The 25,209-nt window shown below is 43.3% G+C and overlaps 4 protein-coding genes and 1 pseudogene across 4 annotated transcripts in view; 3 read left to right on the forward strand and 2 right to left on the reverse strand.

The window, feature by feature from the left end:
• LOC130691957 (uncharacterized) overlaps positions 1-19,794 on the reverse strand; it is a 45,902-nt gene extending 26,108 nt beyond the window's left edge. Inside the window, exons 1-3 of the mRNA XM_057515002.2 lie at positions 19,709-19,794; positions 19,272-19,335; positions 19,088-19,197 (exon numbers count right to left, since the gene is read on the reverse strand). The gene's annotated coding sequence lies outside the window, so the exon portion shown is untranslated. The remainder of the gene's footprint in view (positions 1-19,087; positions 19,198-19,271; positions 19,336-19,708) is intronic.
• Positions 1-25,209, reverse strand: part of LOC130692172 (DNA helicase MCM9-like) — a 94,319-nt pseudogene that overhangs the window by 14,616 nt on the left and 54,494 nt on the right.
• Positions 3,329-8,051, forward strand: LOC130692170 (uncharacterized). Its single transcript, XM_057515248.2, has 10 exons — positions 3,329-5,616; positions 5,729-5,841; positions 5,995-6,127; positions 6,202-6,354; positions 6,426-6,680; positions 6,799-6,944; positions 7,023-7,335; positions 7,403-7,600; positions 7,723-7,839; positions 7,906-8,051. The coding sequence occupies exons 1-10, from the start codon at positions 3,333-3,335 to the stop codon at positions 8,049-8,051; spliced, it is 3,858 nt and encodes a 1,285-aa protein (XP_057371231.2). The 5' UTR covers positions 3,329-3,332.
• On the forward strand, positions 15,811-17,293 carry LOC130691965 (transcription factor Sp5-like). The gene is made up of 2 exons (XM_057515014.1): positions 15,811-16,687; positions 16,761-17,293. Exons 1-2 carry the CDS (start codon positions 15,824-15,826, stop codon positions 17,217-17,219), a joined length of 1,323 nt encoding a protein of 440 aa, XP_057370997.1. The 5' UTR covers positions 15,811-15,823; the 3' UTR covers positions 17,220-17,293.
• Positions 19,984-22,249, forward strand: LOC130691964 (armadillo repeat-containing protein 6-like). The gene is made up of 8 exons (XM_057515013.2): positions 19,984-20,216; positions 20,287-20,391; positions 20,452-20,700; positions 20,771-20,926; positions 21,042-21,183; positions 21,298-21,563; positions 21,801-21,950; positions 22,032-22,249. The coding sequence occupies exons 1-8, from the start codon at positions 20,100-20,102 to the stop codon at positions 22,245-22,247; spliced, it is 1,401 nt and encodes a 466-aa protein (XP_057370996.1). The 5' UTR covers positions 19,984-20,099; the 3' UTR covers positions 22,248-22,249.

Consider the following 25,209-nt stretch of genomic DNA (forward strand, 5'->3'; position numbering starts at 1 on the left):
GCCGCTAGGACAAGAAAAAAAAAAGAAGCTGAAATGATCCCATTCTATGGAAAGTTTTCATTTTCAAACTTGAAATCGCTCGGTCAAAATAGTGGATGACGTTAACAACTTTCGCTCGTACTCGTATCATTCACCATCAACGGCTATTGAATTGACTTTATCCCCCCCCACCCCCCTACGTCAAAAATGAATCGCACAAGCCAAAAAAAAAAAAATAAATGTTCTCCAGACCAAAGTCATCGAAGAACGTAGAAGAGTACAACATTCGAGTAAAGAAAACAATCAAGTTTGAAGGCCCCCCCCCCTCCCTCCCTTTTGACTATTAGGACGCATTCCTGCATGCAGAGTAGTCTCCGTTTATTGATCAGGTCAGCGAGTGTATAGAGCCAAGTGCACACACACGATTAGACTGCGTGAAGGAGAGGCAAAAGAGGATAAACGACGGCCAGCAAATGCAGTGAATCAACGCCCAAGAAAAAGTTTGGTGGTCACGAAATCGTCGGGCGGCCATCATCTAAAACCTTTGGCGCAAATGGTTGACGCGCTCGTCCTCCTACACCCGCCACTTGCCACAAGAAAAAAGGGGGGGGGGGGGACGCTCGAGCTCACTTGCCAACTTTAACGCCATATCATCTGTAGAGAGAGGGAGAGCGAGAGAGAGAGAGAGCGGTTCCTTTGCTGATTCTTGTTCCGTTCTCTCGCACGCGCCACACACAACACACACGCCAACGAGACCAACAGATAAAAGTGCTGAGGGCCAACACACACACACAGAAAAAAAAAAAAAAAAAAAAAAAAAAAAAGTGGGCAAGACCAAACGAATCAAAGAAGAGCGAGAATTATGGCGTGCGTGTCCAGGCTCTGAAAATCGTTTGGCCTTTTTTTTTTTTTTCGACCTTATATTATTACAACTGCTGTAGATGATGGTGGCTTCTCTTGTCCGTCGTCCACGTCGATCTACTAGTGTCGACTAGTCGAATTTACTCTACATTATATTGCCCCTTTTAACTTTGACCCCCCCCACCCCCCCGCTCTGAAACTCGGCTACTTTGTTGTGACCTTTTTGGCCTTTGCTCTTGTTCGCCAGTCACGTAACGCAAGGACAGCATTTTGTGGCCGTTCAAGTGTCTGCCCAATTGACTCTCGAATTCCTTTGAAAAGAAAAAAAGAAAAAAAGAAAAGCCGAACAAAAAATGGTGACTATGACTAATCAAGTCATCGAAAAGGAAAAAGAAAAAAAAAAAAAAAGCGGCTTGCAATTAGGAGCGGGGACAAAGAAGCTTTTGACGTAACGTATACGACAAATTCAACTGGGCTGAAAATCATTCGATGATGAATGCGGTGCGTTCGCTCTTGCGACGCTGACAAGGAAGCGACGGAGAAAAGAAAAAATGAAAACGCGCTGCGTTCACACAACGATAGCGTCGCCCTAGAAAAGCCAACGAATTGCTCGTGTTTGTGCGTGGCCCCCCGTTTGCAGAGTTTAGCGAGTGTGACAGCAAACGAACGGGCTTCGCATGTATCTCTGTCGCCAGTCGAGCGAAAAGAGACAAACACGCTGAATTGTTTTACATTATTAGACACATGTATAGGAGGAGAGAGAGAACGATAGTTACGCCTACTAGCCGATACAATGAAGCTCTTCGGCTTCGCTTGCGCACCAATCAATTAGACTAATGATTTCAAAGCTTCTGGTGCAACACCAAGGGAAGGCGAGACAAAAGAATCTCGACAAAAGCAAAGGCAATCTAATATGGAACCCGATATTGCGAGAGAGAGAGAAAAAAAAAAAAAGAAGCATGCAACAGGGATGCCATGTTAGTTGTTGGTCAATCGCTATTTTGAGGGGGGTGGGTGGGTGATTAGAAAGAAGATGCATGCGTTTGATAGACGAGCGAAAAAAGATAAACAGTGGGCACGTTAGTTGCATCAAAGACGTTCGTATACAAACAGCGTTAAAACTAGACTGTTGTATATCAATTAACACAAAGGCGCCTTATCGAGTTTTGAGAAACTACCCACAAAAATAAAGAGTTTTTAAGACGTGAATCGTTGATTGAATTGCATTCGTTTTATTCTTTTCTAGCCGATTTCCTTAAAAAAAAGGAATAAAGAAATGCATAAATGGGTCTGGAGGGAAATGACGAGCATGAGACTCGAATCAAATGGGAGAAAACGATAGAGGAAAACGTTTTTTCTTTGAAATCCATTAGAAACATTGTGACCTGATGTCGTGTGGCAGACTCTCGTTCGTCGTGTCACGAAATCTTTTTTTTTTTTTTTTTTTTTAGAGACACCAAAGAATTCGATCCCTACGATAGCCAATTTATGTACATCTTCTCCACACATGCCAATCTTAAGTCTCATGGCGGCCCATCTTTTCCTTGTCATCAACGTTCTCGTATTTTTTCTGATGAAGATGAAAAGATGAAACATGAAAAAGATGAGTCACCAATTGAAGCGTTTTCAAAATAGTGACCGTGATGGGGAAAGCGCCGATAAAGTCATTTGAAACCGAACGTGAATTTCGATCGCGTCATCTAGGCACGATTACCCAAAGCTTTTTCTTCTTTTATTTGATGAACAAATAAAACAAAAATAAAATAAAATAAAGAAAAATCAATAAATATGAAAAGCTCGCTCTCCTCATATCTCATTCATTCCCCCTATTCAATGAAGCAATTTGAAATGTCAAAACGGGTCAAGACCTATTGGCTTCGAGACAAAGGGGGGGGGGGGGGGGGGTCACAAACCGAACATCAACCGCTCGTGTCGTGTGTCACTATGGTTACCCCCGAACGATTGTTGAGTCGAACTATTGAACAATTTCTCTCGTTCCTCCCCCACCTTCCCTCGTCCCAGACGGTTATTTGGTTATGGCGTATTCCCCCTTCGTGGTTCGATGAAAAAGAACAAAAAAAAAAAACAAAAAAAAACAAATAAAAATCGTTTTTAGGGGTGCACAGGACGGATAGCGGCAGTCCACCTTACTCGGTCAACGCTTTTTTAGCTGGTACTAGTCGCCTTTTGTAACGACGACGACGACGACGACATCGAATGAACGCGTCCCTAGTCTCCTCTCCGTCTTTTGTGATTCCGTGCCTCACCTTCATTAACCGCATACGCAAATTACTGACTGGTGCAAAAACCATTGTTAGCACATCCACACACACACACCCCCAGCCAATGGAGCCGAGTTTCATCTGATTAAGTCGCCAGTTTCTGCATGTGTGTGTCGTGTCGTGTCGTGTCGTGTAAGAGTTGGTTTGTCTTTATCGTTCGATTGGCCGGAAATGAAAGAAGCAGATGGTGCACCGTCGACGCCATCAGCAATGAAAACGCGTAGCAACAGCGGCGCTGGATTGGCTGGCGTCGAAGCCATTTTCTTGAGCTCAGCCGATCCGGATGAAGGAACGGGTGGCGAGAAGACGTCCGTCGTCACCCAAGAGCTTTGGAGGCAAAAACACGCGCAAGAGGAAGAGGAAGCGGAACGCACGAAGAAACAGCAGCATTCGACCAACAAGCCAAAACAACAGCAATCAGCTGATGACGTGTCGCAAAAACAGGACCAAACGAAAGCCAAGGATGACAAACGAGTATCGAACAAACAAGCAGCCGAACAACCTGCTGCATCGACGTCGTCAGGGAAACGATCCAAACACAAACAACAACAACACGCGAGAGACGAAGCGCAAGAGTTCGACAATCAAAACATCAACGGCCGCAATTCGTTGAGGAAGACGCGATCTGTGACGGACGTCGATGGAGAACGCGAGAGCCAGGCCTCGTCGGCCGCTTCGTCGGCCACGGCCCGGCGCGGAGGTCGTCGCATGAGCATCTCCGTTGCGGGCGCCCATCATCAATACTCGATGGGCTCATCTTCGAGGGATTCGTCCCGACGCAGCAGCGCCGCCAGCATCGTCATTTCCATATCGAGGCCAGATTCGCCATTGCCGCACCTCATCCAGCGGATAGGCGAAGAAACGCTATCGATCGAATTTTTAAGGTTCAGACGAACGGCCAAAGTTGTTCATTCGGCCTCGAAATTCCGCCACCCGCACATCGTCGTCCAAGCGCCCGACGGCACGACCAACGCCAACATGAGCAGCGAAGAGACGGCCGCAAACCTCATCCGCATGCACAAGGAGCGCAGGAGTTCCATGCCGACCGTCCCGCGTTTAGACTTGAAGGAAGAAAACGAAAAGGACAGCCGCAAACAAAAGAAGAACAAAGACGGTTCGTTGGCTACGACCAACAAGCGTTTAACCGACGGCCAACAGACCCGACGAAATAGACGTCGTCGTTCCAGCACTGGATCCAGCATACAGGGTTTCTACATGCCGGCCAGTAGGCCATCGTCTGCTATGGCAGCCGATGCGGCCGCAATCGATGCCGCGTCACGGCCGTCCTCAGCCGCTACCATCGTCCAACTGGGCAAATTATCGAGACCGTGGACGCCGGCCCGATCGCCTTCGCCCGCCTCGGGAACCGGTTCGGCCAACCGATACGGCGCTGGAAGCCGAAACTTCTTTCGCAGCCGCACTCCGACATCCATGGCGGCTCCGTTGCAAGCGCTCAACAGCAAAGTCAACAACATTCTGGGATGCGCTTCCAACATTCTCGATTTCTATCACCTCAGGCCGGACATCAAGAAAGAGCCGGATCAACGTCGTCAACACCGTCTGCTCAAATCGATGAAAATGAACGAAGCGGCTAAAAAAATCGAAAAGGAAGACACTGCCCAATCACGGCTGATAAAATTTCGTAGAAAAGCCGGCCAGGGCAATCCGGCGGATAAATTGAAAGACGTTAAACACGTGATGAAATCAGCCAGTCAGCCGATGGCACCGGCACCGGCGGCAGGGCTACTCGCTAAGAAACAAGAGGGTACGCAAAAGCCGGCAAAAGCTGGCAAAGGCAATGCTAAAGAAAAGGTGGCCGCACCGAAAACGGCCAAACCGATCCAAGAGCCGGCCAACGAGAAAAAGGCGAAAACACAAGACGACAAGAGAAAGCCAAAGGCCGACAGGGAAACGTCAAAGAGCAACACGAAACTGCCAATGCTGTCGGCGTCAATGACGGCCACTCAAAAAGCTCTCGACAGTATGTCGCTCCATCCGGGCACAAACAACAAAACGGCCCTGGGCAATTTGGCCGTTACGGCCGGTGGGGGTTCGTGCGTGTCCCTCAATTCGGCCGTTTCTTCGCACTCGTCGGGCGCTGATTCTCAACTGAAAGGCGTGCCCCTATTGAAATCGATGATGCAAAAGCAAAAGGCCAAAACGGCCGTCGTGGCAGCCGTCGCATTTTCGGGCAAATCATCGACATCGTCGATGACCAAATTCCGAATCAAAAAAGTCATGAAAATGGCCAAAACGGCCGGACTCGTTGCCCGTCGAAAGCCCATCAATTCCAACAGTCAATCGACGCAAAACAACGCGAACAATCAAGGCCCGCCGACCTTAGTCAATTTCTTCAAGCGCAGCAATCGGACCAACAACGCAGACAGTCGCATCCCCATCAAGTACGAGACGTTTACGGACAAGGACCGAGCGGCCGCCGTCCTGCTGGGCGACGCCGATATCAAAACGACACTGGAAAAGCAATTGAAAAGCGGTACTTGCTTCTATGGCCCCCAACATAAAACGCATTTTTTTTTTGTTTTTTTGTTTTTTTGTTTTTTTAAATTGAAAATCAAATGAGACATACGAAATTTTCTTTTTTCAAGAAAGAGGTCGTTACGTCTTGCCCAAAGAGAGCCCGGCACAAGTTTATCTGGCGCAGGCAGATTTCGAGATGCGCATCGGCGGATTGGCCACGGCCAAAACTTTACTCAACAAGGTTCCCTAAAACTACAATGCAGCGCTATTCATTTGTTTTGATCGTTTATTCGCCTTTTGATGTATGTCGATTTACGTAAAATTATCATCAACATTTTTTTTGTTTTTTTTGTTTTGTTTTTTTGTTTTTTTTTTCCAAAAAAAACGACGACAGGCATTGGAATTACAACCGGGAGATAAAAATGCCTTGTGTTCACGGTCCCGCTGCCGATTGCAAATGGGAGACACCAAGGGAGCCCTGGACGATGCAGAGGAAGCTCTGACTCACGACAGTTGCTACGTCAGAGGTCAGTACCTGATAATTACATACGTACATTTGAAAATACGGAAGAATGCAATCAATTGTGTTTGGTATGGAAAGCTACGTATCAAAAGGCCGAAGTTCTCTACCAAATGGGCCGATTCGAAGAGGCGTTGGTCTTTTATCACATGGGCTGTAAACAACGGCCGGACATGGAGCTGTTCCACCAAGGTGTTCGCAAGGCCCAAGAAGCCATCGAAATTTCTTTAGGAGGTAACATCATAATGATAAGACCGGCTCAATAAAGCAATCAATTCTCCCTTGATGTGTGTGCGTGAAAATAGTCAAACAGCCTACGCTGCATCAACAACAACAGTATCGCAGCACCACGTCGAGCAGTAAAAGAAATACAACGTGGGCCGGGGGATCTCGATTGCCACCACTCGGCAAGGCCAACAACGGCCACCAAATGAATCCGTTTAGTCAACAACTGGAGCAGCGACTATGGCCAGCAGGACCGACCACTCATCGAGACTCCTCTCTGCTCGGAGACCTTCACGTCGACAAGATCTACCTGGAAAGGTTACTCGAAAATCCAGGTACCTTCGGCGATTGCCTAGGCCCATATAAAATGAGCCTCGTCATGAGTTATATGCTGGACACGTAAAAAGCCCTATAATCATATAACGGGTATCATGTTAACGCTCTCGATTGCAGGGTTACACAATCAGAGCGTGCCCAGTCAGAAAATCATCCATCACGCCAAAGAGACGCTGGAATACTTGAAGGCCAGGGAGAATTTCTGGAAACAGCAACAGCCGTTCCAGATTATTTATCCAAAAGAAAGGACCAAAATCAAAACGGTACCCCCCCCCCTTCTCTCTTCCAAACCCCCGCGAAAAAAAAAAAAAAATTCAAAACAATGTCTTTATTTCAAACAGCATCGACGACGACGCATCCCTTCGTCCAATGGCAACACGACATCGACCGAAGACTCTGGAACCAAACAATCAGAGAGCGTGAGTAGCAGTCACGAGAGCGGTGGTGGTAACACCAGTGGCAATAGCACTAGCCGTTTAGAGGGAGAGGAGTCTTCATCATCGGGAGCTTCGACGGAAAGAGGAGAGCCATCGAACGTGCGCTGCTCATCGGAGGAAGTGTCGCGCATTTTAGCCGTTGCGGCCGAAGAAGATGAATGCAACGATAACGAAGAGTTGGAAGAATGGCGGCAAGTCCTCGACGACATGAGTCAATGTAAATGCGGCGCTCTTTTATGTTATCAAGAATTATTGATCAAGAATTTATTATGTGCCACGCACAGGCATGGAAAAGGAGCAATGCGTCGACGTCTTTCTAGCCAAATGTTGCGCGTGGGCAAAAGACGAGGATTTGACTAGCGAAATCGAAGCGAAAATGAGTTTAATGCGATTACACGGCGAGCAACAGAACCAATGCAAAGACGATGGAAATACCAACGAAAAAACGCATTTGGCCATTGAAATGGCCGCACTTTACTTGGGTGAGTTTCGAGTTCACCGCGTACATTGAGTCACACAAGAACACAGAGTTTCGCGTAACATCTAAAGTTTCATACGTTTATGCTTATCCTCAATAACCTGCTGGGCATGAACGGGCGCGCAGCCAATGGCCAACAAGAGTTGTCCAAAAGTTCCGCTCAACAGGGTTTAGCGTTGGCCGAAATGACGGGCGATGCGTGCGCTCTCTTGCAACTTTGGCTCCTCATGGCCGCCATAGAAGGTCAGACTTGATTGCCATCAATTGATCGATTGCATGTCATGAAAAAAATGTTTTTCTTTAACGCAGCATCGAACGGCAATGTGGACAATGTCGCAACCTGTTTGCTCAAAGCTCGGCGCATTTTCAACGGGGAAAATGAGCAGAACGAAAGAGAGGATCAAGTCGATCCCGACGAGGTCATCCACCCTGAAGAAGGTTTGAGCTTCAATTGAGTAGGCCATTCAAATCGTATGCACAAAGAGAGTGTGGTGGGAACGCCTAGAAAGGTATTCTTTTTTTTTTTTTCTTAAGGAGAAAAACGGTCAATGAAACGCGCTCTTTTGTTTAAAGACAAGCACCCAGCCTCCTCTAAAAGACGGTCGTTAGAAATAGATTCATCATTCTAAACGATTTGAATGTTTTTCCATATACACCGAAAAAGCCAGTCAATGAAGCTGTCAGCATTTCACATTCTCACGACGATTTAGCGCACATTTTTTTTTTTTTTTACATCACCTGACTTTCTCCCTCTTCTAATAAACAAAAAAAACAACAATTTTCAACTTAAAAAATAAAATTGTAGTGATCATCATGTTCCTCTTTTTTTCTTATTGAATGAAACGTTTCACTCGCACAATGTACACCTGATCGATTGCCGTTATAGATACAAGTAAACAATCAACAAATCAAACACCTTCCGCTCTGCATCTGAACATGAACACAAGATGATGTGGCACATATTTCACCCGCGGCGATGTGTTCCATGCCTGATGGAGTGAAAATGGCAGGTTACTTATTCATAGATTGCGTCCGTGTGCGTCATCGCATTTACAGACGACAACAGAAGCGCGTTGAACAACATTGACTATTACAAGGCGAATGAAGGATGAGAAGCGAGAACCGCCTCCCCCCCCCCCCAACTCCCGGGCCGATCCGTCATCACCATCAAACGGACGGAAAGGCGTCGACGTCGCCACGGTTTGCCGCTTCGGAGGAATGCAAGAATTTATTACATTGATTCGAATATATAAGAAAGAAAAAAAAAAAATACGGCTAGTGAAAGAAGGCGATGATATAGAAAGTATCTTTTCATTTATATTCTATTCTCCCCCCTTTTTCTCTATTCTCATCAATTCCAAAAATACACACAGACATCACACACAAAAGGGAAACAAACCCCGGACGGGCCGACGACCATGACATAGACGTATCGGCCATGGCAAGTCTCGTGTAACGGCGTCCAGCCAAGTATAACATGAAAAGCTCTCTCTATCCTCTTAAACCTCCCTGATCAATGGGTATCAAAAAGAATTACAAGAAAAAAAAAAAAAAAAAACGAACAAAAATGAAATTGCTCAATGACGTACGCAATACCTTTTTTTTTTTTCGTACCTACGCATCACGTTTTTTTTTTTTTTTTTTTATGCAACCGAGTTTTCATTCATTTGAATTGGGAAATGCATCTAGAAAATTTCCCACCACAAAACAGCAGAGATGTAGTTGACCTTTTTTTTTCACTATGAATGATTAACGAGTATGGTACTAATCAATGGCCTCTCTCCCCCCCCCTCTGTAAATGCTTGGGCTTGACGAGGACTCATTAACAAACTGCGCTTCCCCCCTTTCGTGTTTTCTATTCTATTCTTTTTTTTTTTTTTTTACTACACTCTTGTGATGGAGAAACGTGGTGGGGCAATTCTCTTTTCGCCAGCCTCCGGAAGTTCCATCGCAGTGCCTTTTCCCTTTTTTTTTGTTTTTTTTTTTTCTTTTTAGCAAATTTGGTTTTTTAAGGCACCTGAAGTAAGAACATAAAGAGAAAAAAAAAAAAAGGGGTGTATGTACAAAGCAACATAGATTTTTTTTTTGTAGCTCGTACTACTAAATGCTGCAATTGCAAAAGGGGGGACACACACAAAATGGAAGGGGGAAATTCGAACAGTTCCCTAGTTTTGAACGTTTGGCATGAAACTCGATCCTATCCTTATCAGATGACAATGTGCGTGTGGCGTGCGAGGAATCGATATGCCATCGAAGACATGTGGTAGTATTGCGTCTCGGCCAACAATGGACGGTTCGACGGGCGAATGACCCTTTTTAATGACTAAACAATGGAAAAAAAAAAAAAAAAAGGCCGATTCGCTCAAACTCATCCGTCAATGTCGAATTGTAGAAATTTAAGACGATCGTGCCGAGAGCTGATCTGCTTTCAATACCGCCACACAGCGAGCGCTATACGACATTCTGCTACACACATGTACACACCAACACCGCCGGTGGTACATTCGGGTTCATTCGATCACGGCCCAGTGCATGTGGGGTAGTAAAGCTACACCAGCCACTGTGTGTGTGTGTGTGTAGTTTATTCATTCAAAATTGAATTTCGGGTTCAATTCTAGTCAAGATTTCATTATACGAGTGGTGGAATTGCAATTTTATTGGAGGTGCTATGCAACAACCAAATACAAGATAGGATCGGAAATGAGGGGGGGGGGGGAACAAAACGACCATCCAACACTCTTTTTATACGACTCTGACCCTACTATTTCGTACGTTCAAGTGTCTATATTTTCTTAAAGACTGTAAAACCATTTAATCGACGGGTAACATGTCGAAAAGGACAAACACTACCCAAGGCATTTGATAGGCCCTTCCATAAGTAACAAGGGATACAAGCACAGTCATACAGCCTGTTCCAGTTTGGTCCCTTAAAAAAAAAAAACCCTGCAATAAATAAAAGGTTCTCTTTTTTTTTCGCTTGTAGGCCATCGTTCGTAGATGTTCAACTAGCGTAACCAAAACCCACCGTACACGTCTTAAAAAAAAAAAAAAAAAAAAAAAAAAAAAAAAAAAAAAAAAATTTAAGAGAGGTAGTCCGTATGGGGCTGAACTTTTAAAAAGGCCTATGTGTGCATGGGACGATAGACACAAGAGATACGGGGCTACCAAATTTATAGACATAGTTAGCGTTGGGTCTGGTTAAATAGCTATTCGAGCTTCCGTTTTGCTTCCGGCCAACGTTTTTCTTTAGTCTATTTTTATTGGACATTTAAAAAAAGGAGTTTTCCTGCTGTACAAACCGATTTTTGAAAGAAGCGCTGCGTGAAAGGCTGACGGACGAGCACATTTTCAGAACGGCCGGATAGAAATGGACACAATAAACCACAAACATAAAGCGCAATGTTTAAATAGAAAAATGCTTTAGAAAAATTTAAAAAAAAAATTGCGTCCTTTCAAAAATTGGTCAGTTCTGACTTTTGGTCTAGTTGTTCTAGTACGAGTGACACTCTACTAGTATAGGTGACGGTGGTAGTGTGGGTGGAGGGGCATTCTCAAGTGGGAAACGACGAAAGGACCCTAACCTGACCTACTCCTCCCCCATTGTTCTAGCTCTAGTTTCTTTATCCCCCCTTTTTTTTTTACGATTCAAAAAGAAAATTAAAGGATTTCCCCTTTTTTGTTTTTACAACAAAAGGAAGAAGAAGAAAAAATGACCTGGAAAAAAAGAAGCAAGTTGATCAACCGTTTGACCCCGGCTTGTTTCCACCAGTGGGTGACAAAGACAGATGAGTCGTAAATCACAGGGAAATCCCCCGAGCCCATGACACATTACTGTCTTATTATCGGCTTATATATAGCGAGAGAGTCAGTATATATATATATATATATGCGCGCTATAGATATGCATAGATATACTGTACCCGAATACACGAATTGCATAGTTCACCAGCTGATTCTACATTTCATTTGTACTAATCAAAAATATCGAAAATGTGACCAAGATTCATGGCAAAAAAAAAAAAAAAAAAATAGAAATGACCACGGTCAAACACCATTTTCAAAATTTCAATGGCCACGAAAGATTCAACTTGCAAACGTCAAGGCAAACAAAAGGTAAAGTGTAATGGCCATCTTTAAAAGCCAACGTGAACGACAAGAGACGAAACGATGGGAATCATGCGAAGAAAAAACCGACCTTTTTTTAGCGCTTCTATTCGTTTTGTTTTGTTCCTAAAGTTGGTGAATATGACTCGGTCACAGCATCTGGCAAATCTTTGTTGAACAAAAGGTGTCGCTCGTTATTCGTTTACACGACAGTTTTACAACTGAACGAATGGGGAAAACCATAAGGTAAAAAGAAAGGGCAATTCAAACATGGCTGCCAAGCGTATGAAGAATTTCAACATGTCAGCATGCACCAGCTAGATAAGCGTGCGTACTTGAAGAACGATACCAACATGGACGACCTTCAGTATACTATCAAATGCTCAAAATAGGCATGCACCTTATTTTGAACTCTATAAAAACAAGGGCCCTGCTGCCCATGCTACAGGTCACTCGTATATGCGAACAAATAAACGGGGTGCATAGCCAGGTATAAACGCAGTGCCAGCATTATAAAAAAAAAAAAAAAACGGTTATAGCGTATCTAATGCATTTAGCACAATTACCGATCCTCAGTTGGGTCACACACACGGCACAAACGGTTCAAAAAAAAAAAAACAAGGGACAAAGAAAAAAAAAAGGACGGAAGGTAAACACGCTCCTTTCATTCCCAGATTGTTTGAAACACAAGTAGGAGGAGATGTGAGCAAAAGAAGGAGTGTAAGAACTAACAAGAAAAAAAAAAAAAAACTGTCCTTCCTCCACCTTATAAGATTGGGCAGAGCACAAGTAAAAGGAGGAGAATCTTGTTCGGCGTTTTTTTGGTTCGCTTTGTTTTAACCCCTGCCGGGACTGAGTTGGTATAGGTACTCTCATAAAGAACCGAATGTGACCTGCTTGTCCACTACGCGTAATACCTTACTACCTGTGCTAAGGGAACTGTGTAGACATTAAAAAAAAACAAAAAACAAGCGCAATGTAACAAACGAAGGAGGGAAGTTTAAAAAAAAAAAATATATTTCCCTCCCATTTTTATTCTTCATTATACAACATGCAAAGTTTGTTCTCGTACGTCAATGCTGAAGAGGCTGATGGAGTCATTTGAACATTCATGCGCAGAGATAGCAAACGGACTAATCAACTTTCAAATGAGGATTACCATCAATCAAAAATCGATTCAATAGCCAGCCCCACGTTGTGAAGTAAAAGTTGAATAAGAAAAAAAAAAAAAAAAAAACATGTGTACAATAAGAGCGATTGATGGCCATCAAATGCCTTCGTTTGCCGCATTCAAGAAAAAAAAAAGGGAATCCATCAAAAACGTCGGCATGGGAAGAAGCAAAGAGGGTAAAAAAAAGAAGCATGAAAAGCGACAGCATTCAATCGATGGTTATGTAGGAACTTGGATGACTTCCGATTTCCTACACGACTGCGCCTATAGACGTTCGCATCCGAAAACGTCCGTTTCTTCTTGTTGTAAACGAGGCCCGGCATGAATGGCACAATGAGCAAGTGAAAGAAAACGAGCCATGAAAGCATCGATTTCGAGTACAAAACAGGATATACGCTTCACATGTGCGGCCTCCCTTTTTTTTTAAGGCACAGTGGCAACGTCTTTTGACGCTATCCCATTTCATCTGCAACATCGACTTTGGCGATTTTCAAAACTGATAAAAATCTATGGGGCAAAGTGCCATTTACAAGGTAAACTGAGCTAAGAAGGAACGCATCTTAGGCGTCGGCGGTGACAAGATACGACTGTTTAACCTGAATTTCGACATTTCCCCCTCACAATGAAAGAAAAATTAATCCTTAAATAAAAGAAAATGTTTAAACTTTTTCTTGTGCTTTAAAAAAAAAAACTGCGTTTCACAGTCAGAAGAGCTTGTTTCTTTCGTATGTTGAGCACACGAATCCCCCTTGTCTGCCTCATTCAATGTGTGTACATAGGCAGTGCATAGGGGCGATTGCAACATGTCGATGGGACATTTGGAATCAACGTGACCCCTAGCACCTCAGAGAGAGCCGACACGACGGGGGGGGCCATGTGCCTGCTCTCTTCTGGGGGCCTTTCCTTCACCATCTCGACCGCCATCACTACTACCACCTTCTCCCATCCATCTGCCAATAATACGCACGTCTGTCGGCGAGGGAATTCTCTTTCTTTTTGTTTAAAAAGAAACTAAAGAAAAAGAAATTCATTCTACAAGAATAGAAAGAAAAAAAAAAATAAAAAAAAAGCTTTATACACACAAGAAATAAAGAGACGACGTGGACATTGTACATCGTTCCTGTTTCTACGAAGAAACATTTGAAAAGAAAAAAAACGGACTTGACGCTATTGAATAAGGACGACATTTATCGATTCGTCGAATCGTGAGTCTAGCGCAGCGTGTTTAAATAAAAACGGCGTTAACGAGCGTTTGATTTGTTCTTCACGATTGATCGATTCCCAGAAGGTGTTTTCGTACGCACGCTGTAAAGAGGATTCAATTCAAAATGAAAGAACGTAATGAGACTTGAACAGATCCATCAATAAGAAACGCCGACATAATCTCTTTTCTAGAGAAGAAAATGAGGTTCTTGTGGTTTTTTTTTTTTCCGTTTCCTATTTTAGATGGCTTTTGTTTTCATTTGAAAACAAAAGAAAAAGAGGAAGACGAATGACCCCAAGAAAAATGACCATCCAACGGTTAATCCGCCAAAACAAGCCGCCTCCTTTGCAAAACGCATAGGATTTATGTTGTCTTTTTTTTTTTTTTGATACGAGTACAAGTTTTCTACAGAGACGAGCAGCAGCAGCAGCTTATCAATCTATACGAGGATCAAATGTCGGTCTCTGATACAATTCTTCGACGGAACAAAGTGAACATCTACAGGACCCGATGAAACCAACGGGGGGAGACCCTTTTGTTTAGTAAATTTTCTTTCACTCGATGAGATTAATCCGGACAGACTCTCTCTCTCTCCCTACATAGATCCAACAGGTACACAGTTTACCCTCGTTCTATGAGGGGGGTGTTTGACCATTGCCCAACATTCCTGAACTGTCAGTCGCGCTTGTTTCTTTTTCCAACATATTCTCTTTTGTGTCAACCATTCCCCTGGACTGTGGGTTGCCCATCAGCAAAAAAAGACACACGGATCCAACGCGTAAATTTTTAACTCTGTACATCCAGATGACACGGCGAGGGAAAAAAGGAGAAACCCCGTCATGTCCCTCTCTCTCTCGAGAGAGACTCTTCTTCTTCACCAGAAATCCAACCAAATTTTTAGAAATTTTGATTCGAAAAGAAAATGTCAATCAAATTATTTTTAGCTTTTTTGCGTAATATTTAGAAAATGCCACATTTTATAGATTGGAACAACAATGTGGCATCGACTGTGAAAAGGCCGATGATCTCAATGTAATTGAAAAGATGGAAATGAGCCGGACCAAAAGTCATCAAACGTCCGAGTGGGAATATACATCAAAGAGGAGGAGGAGGGATCTCGACCCGAGAGCTGATCTAGAGGCGAGGCTTATTGACAAAAGGTGAAGAAAAAAAATAAAAAGTGGGGGTCCATATCTTTGACTCTTGTGGAGGAATGATATAGGGCGATAGGGAAAAAAAAAAAAAAAAAAAAATAGGAGCCTAAACGTTTTCCCTCCTTCCAGCAGCCATCCTCTTTCAGGCCGACCCAACTACATGGGCTGCTGCTATACACCTCCTCTCTACCTATCGAGAGACCATTCAAAATGGTTGGAAGGCGTGTCATCGAACAGCGTTTTTTTTTTTTTTTTTTCTCTCTAGTTTACTTTATTTTTTGCTCTGGTTCCAGAGTACATCAAGTCAGTGTCAACCTCTCGAAAAGATCAGTTGCTCTTCGACCTTCCAAGTGCTCACTTCAAATTAAAAAAGAACAAGATAGTTTCCCTCCATTTTTTCAAAAGTTTGTTTCCCCCCCCCCGCAAAAAAAGGAACATTGACCATGACTTCCATCCTACCAAACACCATCGGCTTTGCCCACCATCATCACCAGTACCCGGTAAGTTTAAACAAATCCCATTAAGAAAAGAAAAGAACAAAAGACTAACTGTTTCGTTTTTTGTTTTGTTTTTAAGACATCGGCTCCAATACCAATGATGCAGCATCACCCGTGCAATCGGTTCGGATTCGGCCTCAATGCTCACCATCAAGTTCAATCTTATCCGATGCAACATCATCACCACGCTGCCACCACTTACCACCAAAACGGCCATCACCACGCGTCCGTCGTGCCAAACTATTCCATCAATGAATCGAACATGGTGCATCATCACAAACCGACAAACCCATGGCCAACGGTGCCCGTTTCGATGCCGGTCAACGTCTCCCTACCGACACATCAACAGTTTCCAAACAGCAGTGATGCCAACAACAGCACTGTGCCGGCCGTTCGTGACCTCCCGCTAACGCCACCCGCTGATCGTGAAACTTCAGTTATGCCCGTAGTTTCGTCGCCCAGTTCCTACTACATGTTGCACGGGCCCCCTTTAGCAGCGTCCACCAGCAGCAGCAACAACAACAACAACTTGATGATGGGCAACTACTCGCAATCTCCCGTCGACAAGTCCATGACCCCACCTCAAGATCACACAGTGCACCATCAGAACCTTCATCCCAATTTGCACCACATCCACCACGACCAACAACAACAGCCGGAATCGGCCCTTGGATCTTGGTGGTCTAACAGTGCGACCGCATCCAGTTCGGCTGGCCAGTGCACGGATTACGCCTTCCATCATCACCACCACCATCAAATGTTGGCCGCTCATCAGACCAACAGCCTACACCAATCGCCAGTCACTACACCGTCGTCCGTGCTGGACACGAGCCGAACATCTTGCGCGTCCACGCCTCAAAACCCGAGCGAATTCCAGCAACGGGTCGCTGCTGCCCTTCTCAAAACTCACGCCACGTTGGCTTCTCGTCGATGCCGAAGATGCCGCTGCCCAAATTGCCAGGTAAAATTCAATCATTCTAAAACTTTTAGCGCGGAAAAACAAAAGAACTGACAAGGAATTTCAAAATTTTCAGGACCCTGGAACAGGAGCGACCATCACTGGCCACAACAACAGCCAACATAAGAAAAAACAGCATCTGTGTCACGTTCCCGGCTGCGGCAAAGTCTACGGAAAGACGTCGCATCTTAAAGCGCACCTGCGCTGGCACGCCGGAGAGCGGCCATTCAGCTGCCAATGGCTTTTCTGCGGCAAGAGCTTCACCCGCTCCGACGAGCTCCAGCGTCACTTGCGCACTCACACCGGCGAGAAGCGCTTCGCCTGCCCAGTTTGCAACAAGCGTTTCATGCGCTCCGATCACCTGTCCAAACACTCCAAGACGCACGAACTTAAACGAACGAGCAAAAGAAACAACGCGGGAGTTTCGCTGTCCAAGTCGACTGAATTGGAAAACGAACACGACGATATCGACATCGAAGACGTCGAGAGTGATGACCTCGCCAGCCCTAAATGGGAGATGCCGAATCACTCTTAATCCTGATCGCATCATTTTTATCGTTTCCCCACAAATTTGCAATTTTTCTTTGTTGTATGTCCATAAATGAAAATTTCGTGTACAGTTCTTTTGTTCTTTGTAAAAATACAAAACGAAAAAAAAAAAAAAAAAAAAAAAAAAAAGAACAGCTTTCTCTTTAGTCAGAGTGCAATAGGCAACGTCATTTAGAATTCAAAAATGGTTACAAGTAGAGGCTGCCGGAGTCATAAGGAGTCGCCAAATGAGGCCTCATGAATACGAAATGAGCCATAGATAATTATAGGGTTCACTAGGCAAAGTTTTAGAGTCGATTGCAAGTAAAGAAAGGTATACATATCAACAGTTTGGGTGAAGACAACGAAGTGATTGAATAGGGGGGTGGAGTTAAAAAGCCATCAAGCCAACAAGAGACCGCCGCTGAATTTTTCCTAATATATTTAAACTCATTTCTTTTTTCTTTTTTTTTCTTCTAGTTTGGGCGGAAAGTGTGCCTGCAAAAAAAAAAAAAAAACCAACTAGAGGAAACAAGAAAACGTTTGCTCGTCTACACATTGATAGGTTTGCACTGGGGGTCAGCCAGTCAGGTGATGATGGAGCGAAAGAGAATTTGAAACGGAAAAACATCTCGACACGCGATACAAGTCCGTCGGTCGGCTCGTTTCCATTTTCTTCGTCAAGGAATAAGAAACTTGCAGTCCAGTCTTTGATGGACCTTTTTTTTTTTTTTGACACAAAGACTGTGCCGCGTTTCGCCAAGACCCCCCATTGAAATCGTTCAAAAGCTAAAAACGAGCTAGGAAAAGGAGAGCTGCTGTGAAGACGAGACACGGCAAGTTTTAAAAGGCGGGTTGACTTTTTTTTAGTCCGTTCGAAATGGGGAGGGGGGGAGTTAAGAAAGAAGAGCACACAATTCAGTGATGAATTTACGGCCTACGAGTCGAAAACTATTGGAATAGGAGACGAGCCGATGCTGGTTTTTCAAATTAACTTTTATTTTTTGGGGGGTTGTTTTATATTGGCGGCAATATACTAGTTGAAACGATTGCGCATAAGAAATGTAAGGATAATATTCCTGACGAGACTAGAAAAAAAAAATCAATAGAGCTTATTGCCCAATGCAAGTTTGGACTGGCGCCAGATTCAAAAAAGAAAAAAAAACTTTTGGTCAGCCGTTCGTTTGGCAGGTGGAAATGACAACATGCCTGAAATGAAAAAAAAAAAAAAAAAAAGTCCAATGGCATACTGCTGAATAGCCACATTTAAACAAAAAATTTGCATCGACATTATACACGTCAACGACTTTGATGGGGAGCCACATGAGCCAGGCTTCAAAATAAGAATAAAAGCAAAAATGGGGAGAACCACCAGCCATCGCACAATGGGGGGAGGCAACGTTGTTCAAAAAGATATTGTGCAGAATTTTTTTTTTTTACCCAAGCCTAAAGGCCTCATCACATGTGGGTAATGTGATTTTTGGCTTTCATGTCAGCCAAAATTTGAATGACAGGATTGACGCGCAAAGAAAACCATATTATTATTTGAAAATCCCCCCTGCATCTTCCTTGATCTTGGAAAGCACGAGCCTTACCTCCCAATCTCGACTTTAAACAGACTGCAGCGAATTCGATTATGTTCGCCTGCCATACTGTCTGAATGCCAAATCTCAGAAACTTTCAGTTCTTATGTCCGCAGAAAATGAAAACCCGATTCCGCAAAATAGCCAAACGTCCGTTGACTAAACTGCGGATTACGTTCAATAAAAGAGGCCTAATTGCCAACCACGATTGGCGATACAAAATGGCACAATCTTCAACAGCAATTGCACATGCGAGCAGGATAAATAAGACTTTAAGTAAGTTTGGTCTTACCTTTTGAAGCTCCACGATGCCTCGCAGTGGTTGATGACAGGAAATCTTCGGTTAATGGGGTTGCTACGGTCAGTCTCATTGCAGCAAAGCCAGGGTGATTCTAATCGAACCTGTGCAAAAGCAAATGATTACAAAATACTTCGTGGACTGGTGAAATTGTGAAATATGCTGAAAGAATACATACTTGTTGAAATCAGATTAAATCTGTTGCTACCTTTTGTTCCTTGCACTTTCCAACTGGTTCCATCCTGAAAAGATGTCAAATAGCAAATTCTACATTAGCATTTAGAATTTTCTGAAAGTTATGGCATAGAAAAGAAAGGAGTTTAGCAAACATTCTAAAACCAGCATTATCATAAACTAAGTAAAACCTGATAAACTTCATTGTCTGCACAAAGAAAATAAAATCATGACCCATTATCAGGAGAATAAAGAAAACGTAAATTGCATATGGTTTTAGAATGGCGACTTTTGTCGAGTGGTTTTTCATGTCGGAAATGAGGTAGGGTCAGCTTTGGATCACGTGGTCCATCTTGCTTTATGGCTGACGAAGCCGATCAATTGAAGAAACGACTCGCTTTTTAGTGCTAAGCGAATGGCAGACATTTCAAATGCATTTACCTCGCGATTCCGTGATACGGGAAACGTTGGACCATCACGGATCAGAGAAGGAAAGCAGCAACACGATCGTAGGCGCCAACTGCGTAACAAATGACGAAACAAAGAAAATTGTTTCGAAAATTTTCGTACCATTCCCGTAATTTTTGGATTCAGTGGTTGCCAAATCTGCCAAATCTGTATGAAAAAAAATTGTCAAACGTATTTAATTAAATTTAAAAGACGACCCTAGGTGGCACTGAAGCTTCTGTTATGAAAACCTAATCTCAGTAAAATTACATTAGGCGGATGGCGAAACAACTTTAAGCTGCACAAATACTCAAAACATAACTAGGAATTTCAAGTGTTACACTACTTCTTTCTCCAAAAACATTTTATTGTATTCTCGTTCGCCATGGTTAAAGTGATAACTCAGGAAACTTTTGATGCAGTCGTCAAAGAGAATGTTGAAGAGTTTGGTTTAGAATTAGAAGAAGCAAGGAAAGATGCCATAAAACAGTTCATAGCACAAGTATGTTTCATTTTTTTACACATACAACATTATGTGCCTCTCATTTTAATTGGAATGCAATGATTTGCAGGGTGTGGATCTCACTAATATTGTCACCGATGGACCTACCGAGGGAGACCAAAATCACACGATAGTTGTTGCTCTACAAAATTTATCCAAGTTGTTGGAGAATGCTGTAAGGCAACACATATTTACTTTAGAAGAAACACTGCAATAATTCTGTTTTAAATGGCAGGCACCCGATGATGCTGAGGTGATGACATTTCTCAAGGAACTGGAAACCCAGTGCAACATTGATTTAGCACATCGCATCATGGCAGAAAAGAATGGGGCATTTCCCATAATTGTTCAGTGTTTGAAGCGCTATCAGAATAATTTGTCGTTGAAAGAGCAATGTCTGAAAAGCATGGCATCTCTCATACAGGGATATCCAGATTTAGTAACTCATGAAGGTATCGAGCTACTCTGCAACCTTCTGGAAGAGGTATAAAGTCATAAATGACTTCTTGGCTCTGCTGGTGTATAAACATCACTTTTACATCCCCCGATTACAGGATTCTTCGTTAACCACTGTCACTTTGGTGCTGAATGTGCTGTGCCACAGTTGTAGGATGCACGAAAATAATCGTGAATCGTTTATGGCTAACTTTAAACTGGCAGCTCGAATTCGTAAGCTTCTCGAATCCCCTCCTTCTCGCAACCATGCCGAGGTAAAATGTAAACAAACAAAAAAACAAGTTTCATTGTCCAAGTTTACTGTCGAGTTGCTCAAAGAATTTTATGCGTGTACGTCAGTTGAAATAATTTAACCATCTATATGCTCAGGTGGTCGTTAAATGCTGCCAGCTGATTCGTGCTGTTGTGTCTGATGATGACGTCCGTGTCGAATTTGGACGAGCGCATGAATACGCGTGCATGATAGCAGAACAAGAAAACGGACTAGAGCTGCTCACTTCGCTACTAACGGGTAAAAATAATATGAGGATCGCGTCAGAATAATATTGTCTTTGATCGCCCATTTTATATACGTCCCATTTAATATTATGTTGTTATTTATTCTTTTCTTCCAAACTATTTCCAGAGTTCCAAACGGAAAAGACGGTAATCAACGAATTGTTGCCGACTTTATCGCGTTTGGCGGTTCGCAACGAATTTTGCCAGCGTATCGTTGAATTAGGCGGCCTGCAGTTTGTGATGGACGTCCTAGCCAAATACTACGACGATAAGGAGCTGGTAGAGAGCAGTTTCTTCCTGATCAAGTCGCTAGCCGGTAACGACGATGTGAAAAGAGAGGTCAGCAAGGGCAATGCCGTCCCGTTGATTGCCGCAGCGTTGGGTCGGCACAAGGTTATTCTTTTGCTGCCTTTTTTGTTACCTAATTTGGGCATGTTCAACGTCACGAAGTTTTACATGGGAATAAGTGTGGGTTGCGTTCGGTCACACTTGAATTAGATTTGTAGAGTGAAACACAGTAATTAGCATATGGGAAACCCTTTTTTTTTAGCCGATAGATTTATGACTCTATTGTAAACAGATTGTACTGATATTCGCTGGCTAATGATGGTATATGGACATTTTGATTAGTGTGTTGCAGCCCTGGCAGAGATGGGCTGTGCCGCTATAGCGGCGTTATGTCTTAGGACACCTGATAACGCGGCCGCCTTTGTTGCGAATGGTGTCGGACAGCTGGTGGTGGACATTCTGAAAACTCACAAACTGAAAGTGGGCGTCGAGGTAATAAAAAATTATGAAACATCTTTTTTTTTTTTTTTTTTTACTATCGATTGGCTCGATAAAAAGAAAAACTATAAGTAGAGACAAGCGAGCATGGCCATCCGGAACATCGTGTCGCGACGGAAAGACTTGACGACCGTCTTCCTAGAGGCTGGCGTTGAGGAATTGCTCCAAACTGCGATGAAACGCACTCAGCGCGCACCCACCGTCGAGATAAAAGCCGCTTTGCGTGACTTGGGCTGTCACGTCCAGCTGCAGGAACAGTGGACCGGCAAAGGAACTGCCATGACCAACTAAAAGAAGAGACAACAACAACAAGAAGAAACGAAAAACAAAACGTCCAATAAAAATCGGTTGTAGATGAAGAAGAGAGATCCATAATTATATCCAAACGTTGCATCGAAATGGCGGCTGTAACTACCGGAGCTTTGGTGAAAGAGGAGGAATCAATAATTTATGGAATTCTTTCTGTTCTTCTCCCCCCAAAAAAGAGTTTTGAATAGTTGTCCCGTTTTGACTCAACTTATGAATATTATATTTAGCCTCTTCATTCACAGGGGGACGCTCGTAACTTGGGCAGTTTGATTGCACATGCTAAACGCTTTTTTTTTTCTCGCTTATCGTCTTTAGCGGTTTGCCAGCCAGCTGTGTGTGCCGCTAAAGAAATCAAGTAAAAAAAAATAGAAAATAAAAGAAGAAGGCCTTTTCTCTCCTACCACACACTTGCAATTGTTTGGTGGAAAAGAGCAAAGATCAAACGGCGAAAAGAAACAAAACAGAACTGGTCTTTTTCAATGGTTGCGTGCAACCGTCCTGATCGCCCATGGTATGTTTTACCGCTCGTTATTTGCATCTTGCGTTTTTTTTTTTTTCAGCTACCGAAAAGCCAAGCACGACGGTGATAATAAATAAAACATTGTGAAATAAAATCTAAAGGAAATGCCTTGATTTTTTTTTTCATGATTCGCATCCGTCAGTGCTGTAAAAATCTGTAATTTTTGTTTCGTTTTGCGCACACAGCTTTGATGGCTATGCTGATATTAAAGCAGCATATGTAGATATGATGATGAGGAATTTGGCCGTTTCCATATTCCATCTCTCCTTTCACGCTGGGCAAAAGTTGATGGCCTTTTTTTTTTTTTTTTTTTTCAATCCATAAATATACCCGGAAGCGTGTGCTTCTTTTTCATCTCGGGTTCAACGTAGGACACGGCCACTTATACGTACACACGTCTCTTGTTTCTTAAATGAATCATTAATGATGTACATTATGGCTCACGGACGGACAGTTTTTTTTTTCCTATCCTACATCCTCCTTTATTCATTCCTTTTTGTTTTCTTTTGAGTTGATTCGTCAGAGTTATCCGGAGCTTTTGGCCTCCTCAATTTCAGGCTGCGTGGCTTCCATCATCCGGAAGAACTAACAAACGTCATCGTCTACAGCAGCCAAAAAAAAAAAAAAAAAAGAGTCAACCTTGAAGAGGGGCACGGACTTTGTTTTGGCTACTTGCCGCAGATGAAATCCAAACGAAAAATAACGATGGAGTTGTCGTGTCCAGTTTGAAACGAACCTCTCCCTTTTTTTATCGTCGATTTGCATGTACCCGCAGAGGGAGGGAAAAATGCGCGTTATCTTACATTCGTCTAATGGATCAAAATCGACACTTTCCCAGTTTGTCCTGTTTTATTTTTTTTTTCTTATTTCATTAATGTAGACATTTTTTCCTTTTTTTTTTATCTAACTCGTTTGCCTCAAAGCAGTCGGGACTTTTTTTGTTCTGTAGCTGCAGTTGTTAACTATCCATTTGTTCCGTCTCGTCTTCGCTACGTTGGCCATCCATTGCCGCCAAAAGAAAACGATTCTCAACTGCCGTTCAATCGATGAACGAAGGGATTAAAAAAAAAAAATAAATAAACAGATTTGTTTTTGAATAAGAAATTGCGATATGCATTACAAAACGTGGGGGTGGGATGAGGGTACCTGTTCGGTTTTTTTCCAGTAAAGAGCCATCACGGATAGAAAGAAAACCGTAGGCGGTGGTGGTGTGGCCCCTCAGGTACCGCAATGATTGGGTAGAAAAGGGGGTTCTCTTTTTATATTCAAGTAGATGTTGCTATGTAAGACACAACTGCGCTATCCATGGAAGAAAAAAAAAACAGCTGACTTGTTGCGTGTACTCGGAGAAAGAGACGGGTTGGAAGCCATGTTTTTCATTCCTCCTTCTTTCTCCTGTTTTTATTCACCCCTCTTCTCCTATTTTTCTTAGACGTTCCTCTTCTTGAGACGCCTCGCCCGAGAGCCTTCCACAGTTGTGTTGCAAGTGTGTGCCAGTGCGGTTGGCTTTCTCTCCGTCTCCCGTCTTTTTTTTTTGTGTGTGTTTTGTAAAGGTGCACACACACACACACACACAGACATTCCATCGCAAAACGAAAAAGGCAATCCCCTTTTTCTTGTACGTGTTACCTTACGTGTGTGGGGCTTTTAGAATTTTAACCGGTTTCCGTTCATTTGAATTTCTTCACACTGCTGCTACCTTTGTTGAAATTTTCGGCTTGTTGCACAAGAGTTGTGGCCCGTTTGGTTCATCAAGTGATTCAAACGCTCGACTCGATGACCATCTGAGAAACATGGAATAAAAAAAAAAAATCGGATTTTGCCAACAACAATAGCAAACGTTTTCACGTGATTCTCAAGTTCTTTTTCCTACTCACCATGGGTAAGCAAACGACGATATTTTATTTCTAAAACGAAATGATGTGTCTGGTATTTTATTTGTGCATGGCCATTGCGCAAAATGCGACCACCGTGACGGCCCAAAGAGACGGACAAATAAATGAGAAACGTGAGTCATAGACGCAGACAGAAGTTTTGAAAAATGTGAAACGGGGGGGTTATTCGCAGCTCAGCTGGACACTCACGCATCAACAGCGTTATACAAGGATGGGCTCAATGAGAAATTAGACAAAATCCGCTGCTCAATGTAAAAACGCGTTTCTTGTTTACCTGTGCAGCTTTTAACAGCGGGAAGCCGTGACATGCTCGTCAGCAGAAATCCTTTTCACCTGCAGTTCTTTTGTACCTCGCAATGATAAGCTGCGCTGGTGCTGTACTTGTAACATATAGAAGAGGGCGAGCAAAAAACATTTGTAACCTTGTTGGCATGTTGACGTCATGCGCAAAGAGCAATTATCCAGAATTGCAAAAGTCTTTCTTTTCATGTTGGCATTGACGGCTATAGAGAGAGAGAGAGAGAGAGAG

This window comes from Daphnia carinata, chromosome 1, assembly GCF_022539665.2.
Source record: "Daphnia carinata strain CSIRO-1 chromosome 1, CSIRO_AGI_Dcar_HiC_V3, whole genome shotgun sequence".
Taxonomy (NCBI): Eukaryota; Metazoa; Arthropoda; class Branchiopoda; order Diplostraca; family Daphniidae; genus Daphnia; species Daphnia carinata.

Excerpts from the sequence above, each read along its gene's own strand:
- LOC130692170 (XM_057515248.2), top strand. The coding sequence starts at position 3,333 with ATGAAAACGCGTAGCAACAGCGGCGCTGGATTGGCTGGCGTCGAAGCC. Across the intron at positions 6,945-7,022 it reads AAAGGACCAAAATCAAAACG|CATCGACGACGACGCATCCC; the intron begins GTACCCCCCCCC and ends TATTTCAAACAG. Across the intron at positions 7,336-7,402 it reads CCTCGACGACATGAGTCAAT|GCATGGAAAAGGAGCAATGC; the intron begins GTAAATGCGGCG and ends TGCCACGCACAG.
- LOC130691965 (XM_057515014.1), top strand. The coding sequence starts at position 15,824 with ATGATGCAGCATCACCCGTGCAATCGGTTCGGATTCGGCCTCAATGCT. Across the intron at positions 16,688-16,760 it reads GCCGCTGCCCAAATTGCCAG|GACCCTGGAACAGGAGCGAC; the intron begins GTAAAATTCAAT and ends CAAAATTTTCAG.
- LOC130691964 (XM_057515013.2), top strand. The coding sequence starts at position 20,100 with ATGGTTAAAGTGATAACTCAGGAAACTTTTGATGCAGTCGTCAAAGAG. Across the intron at positions 20,217-20,286 it reads TAAAACAGTTCATAGCACAA|GGTGTGGATCTCACTAATAT; the intron begins GTATGTTTCATT and ends AATGATTTGCAG. Across the intron at positions 20,392-20,451 it reads CCAAGTTGTTGGAGAATGCT|GCACCCGATGATGCTGAGGT; the intron begins GTAAGGCAACAC and ends TTTAAATGGCAG.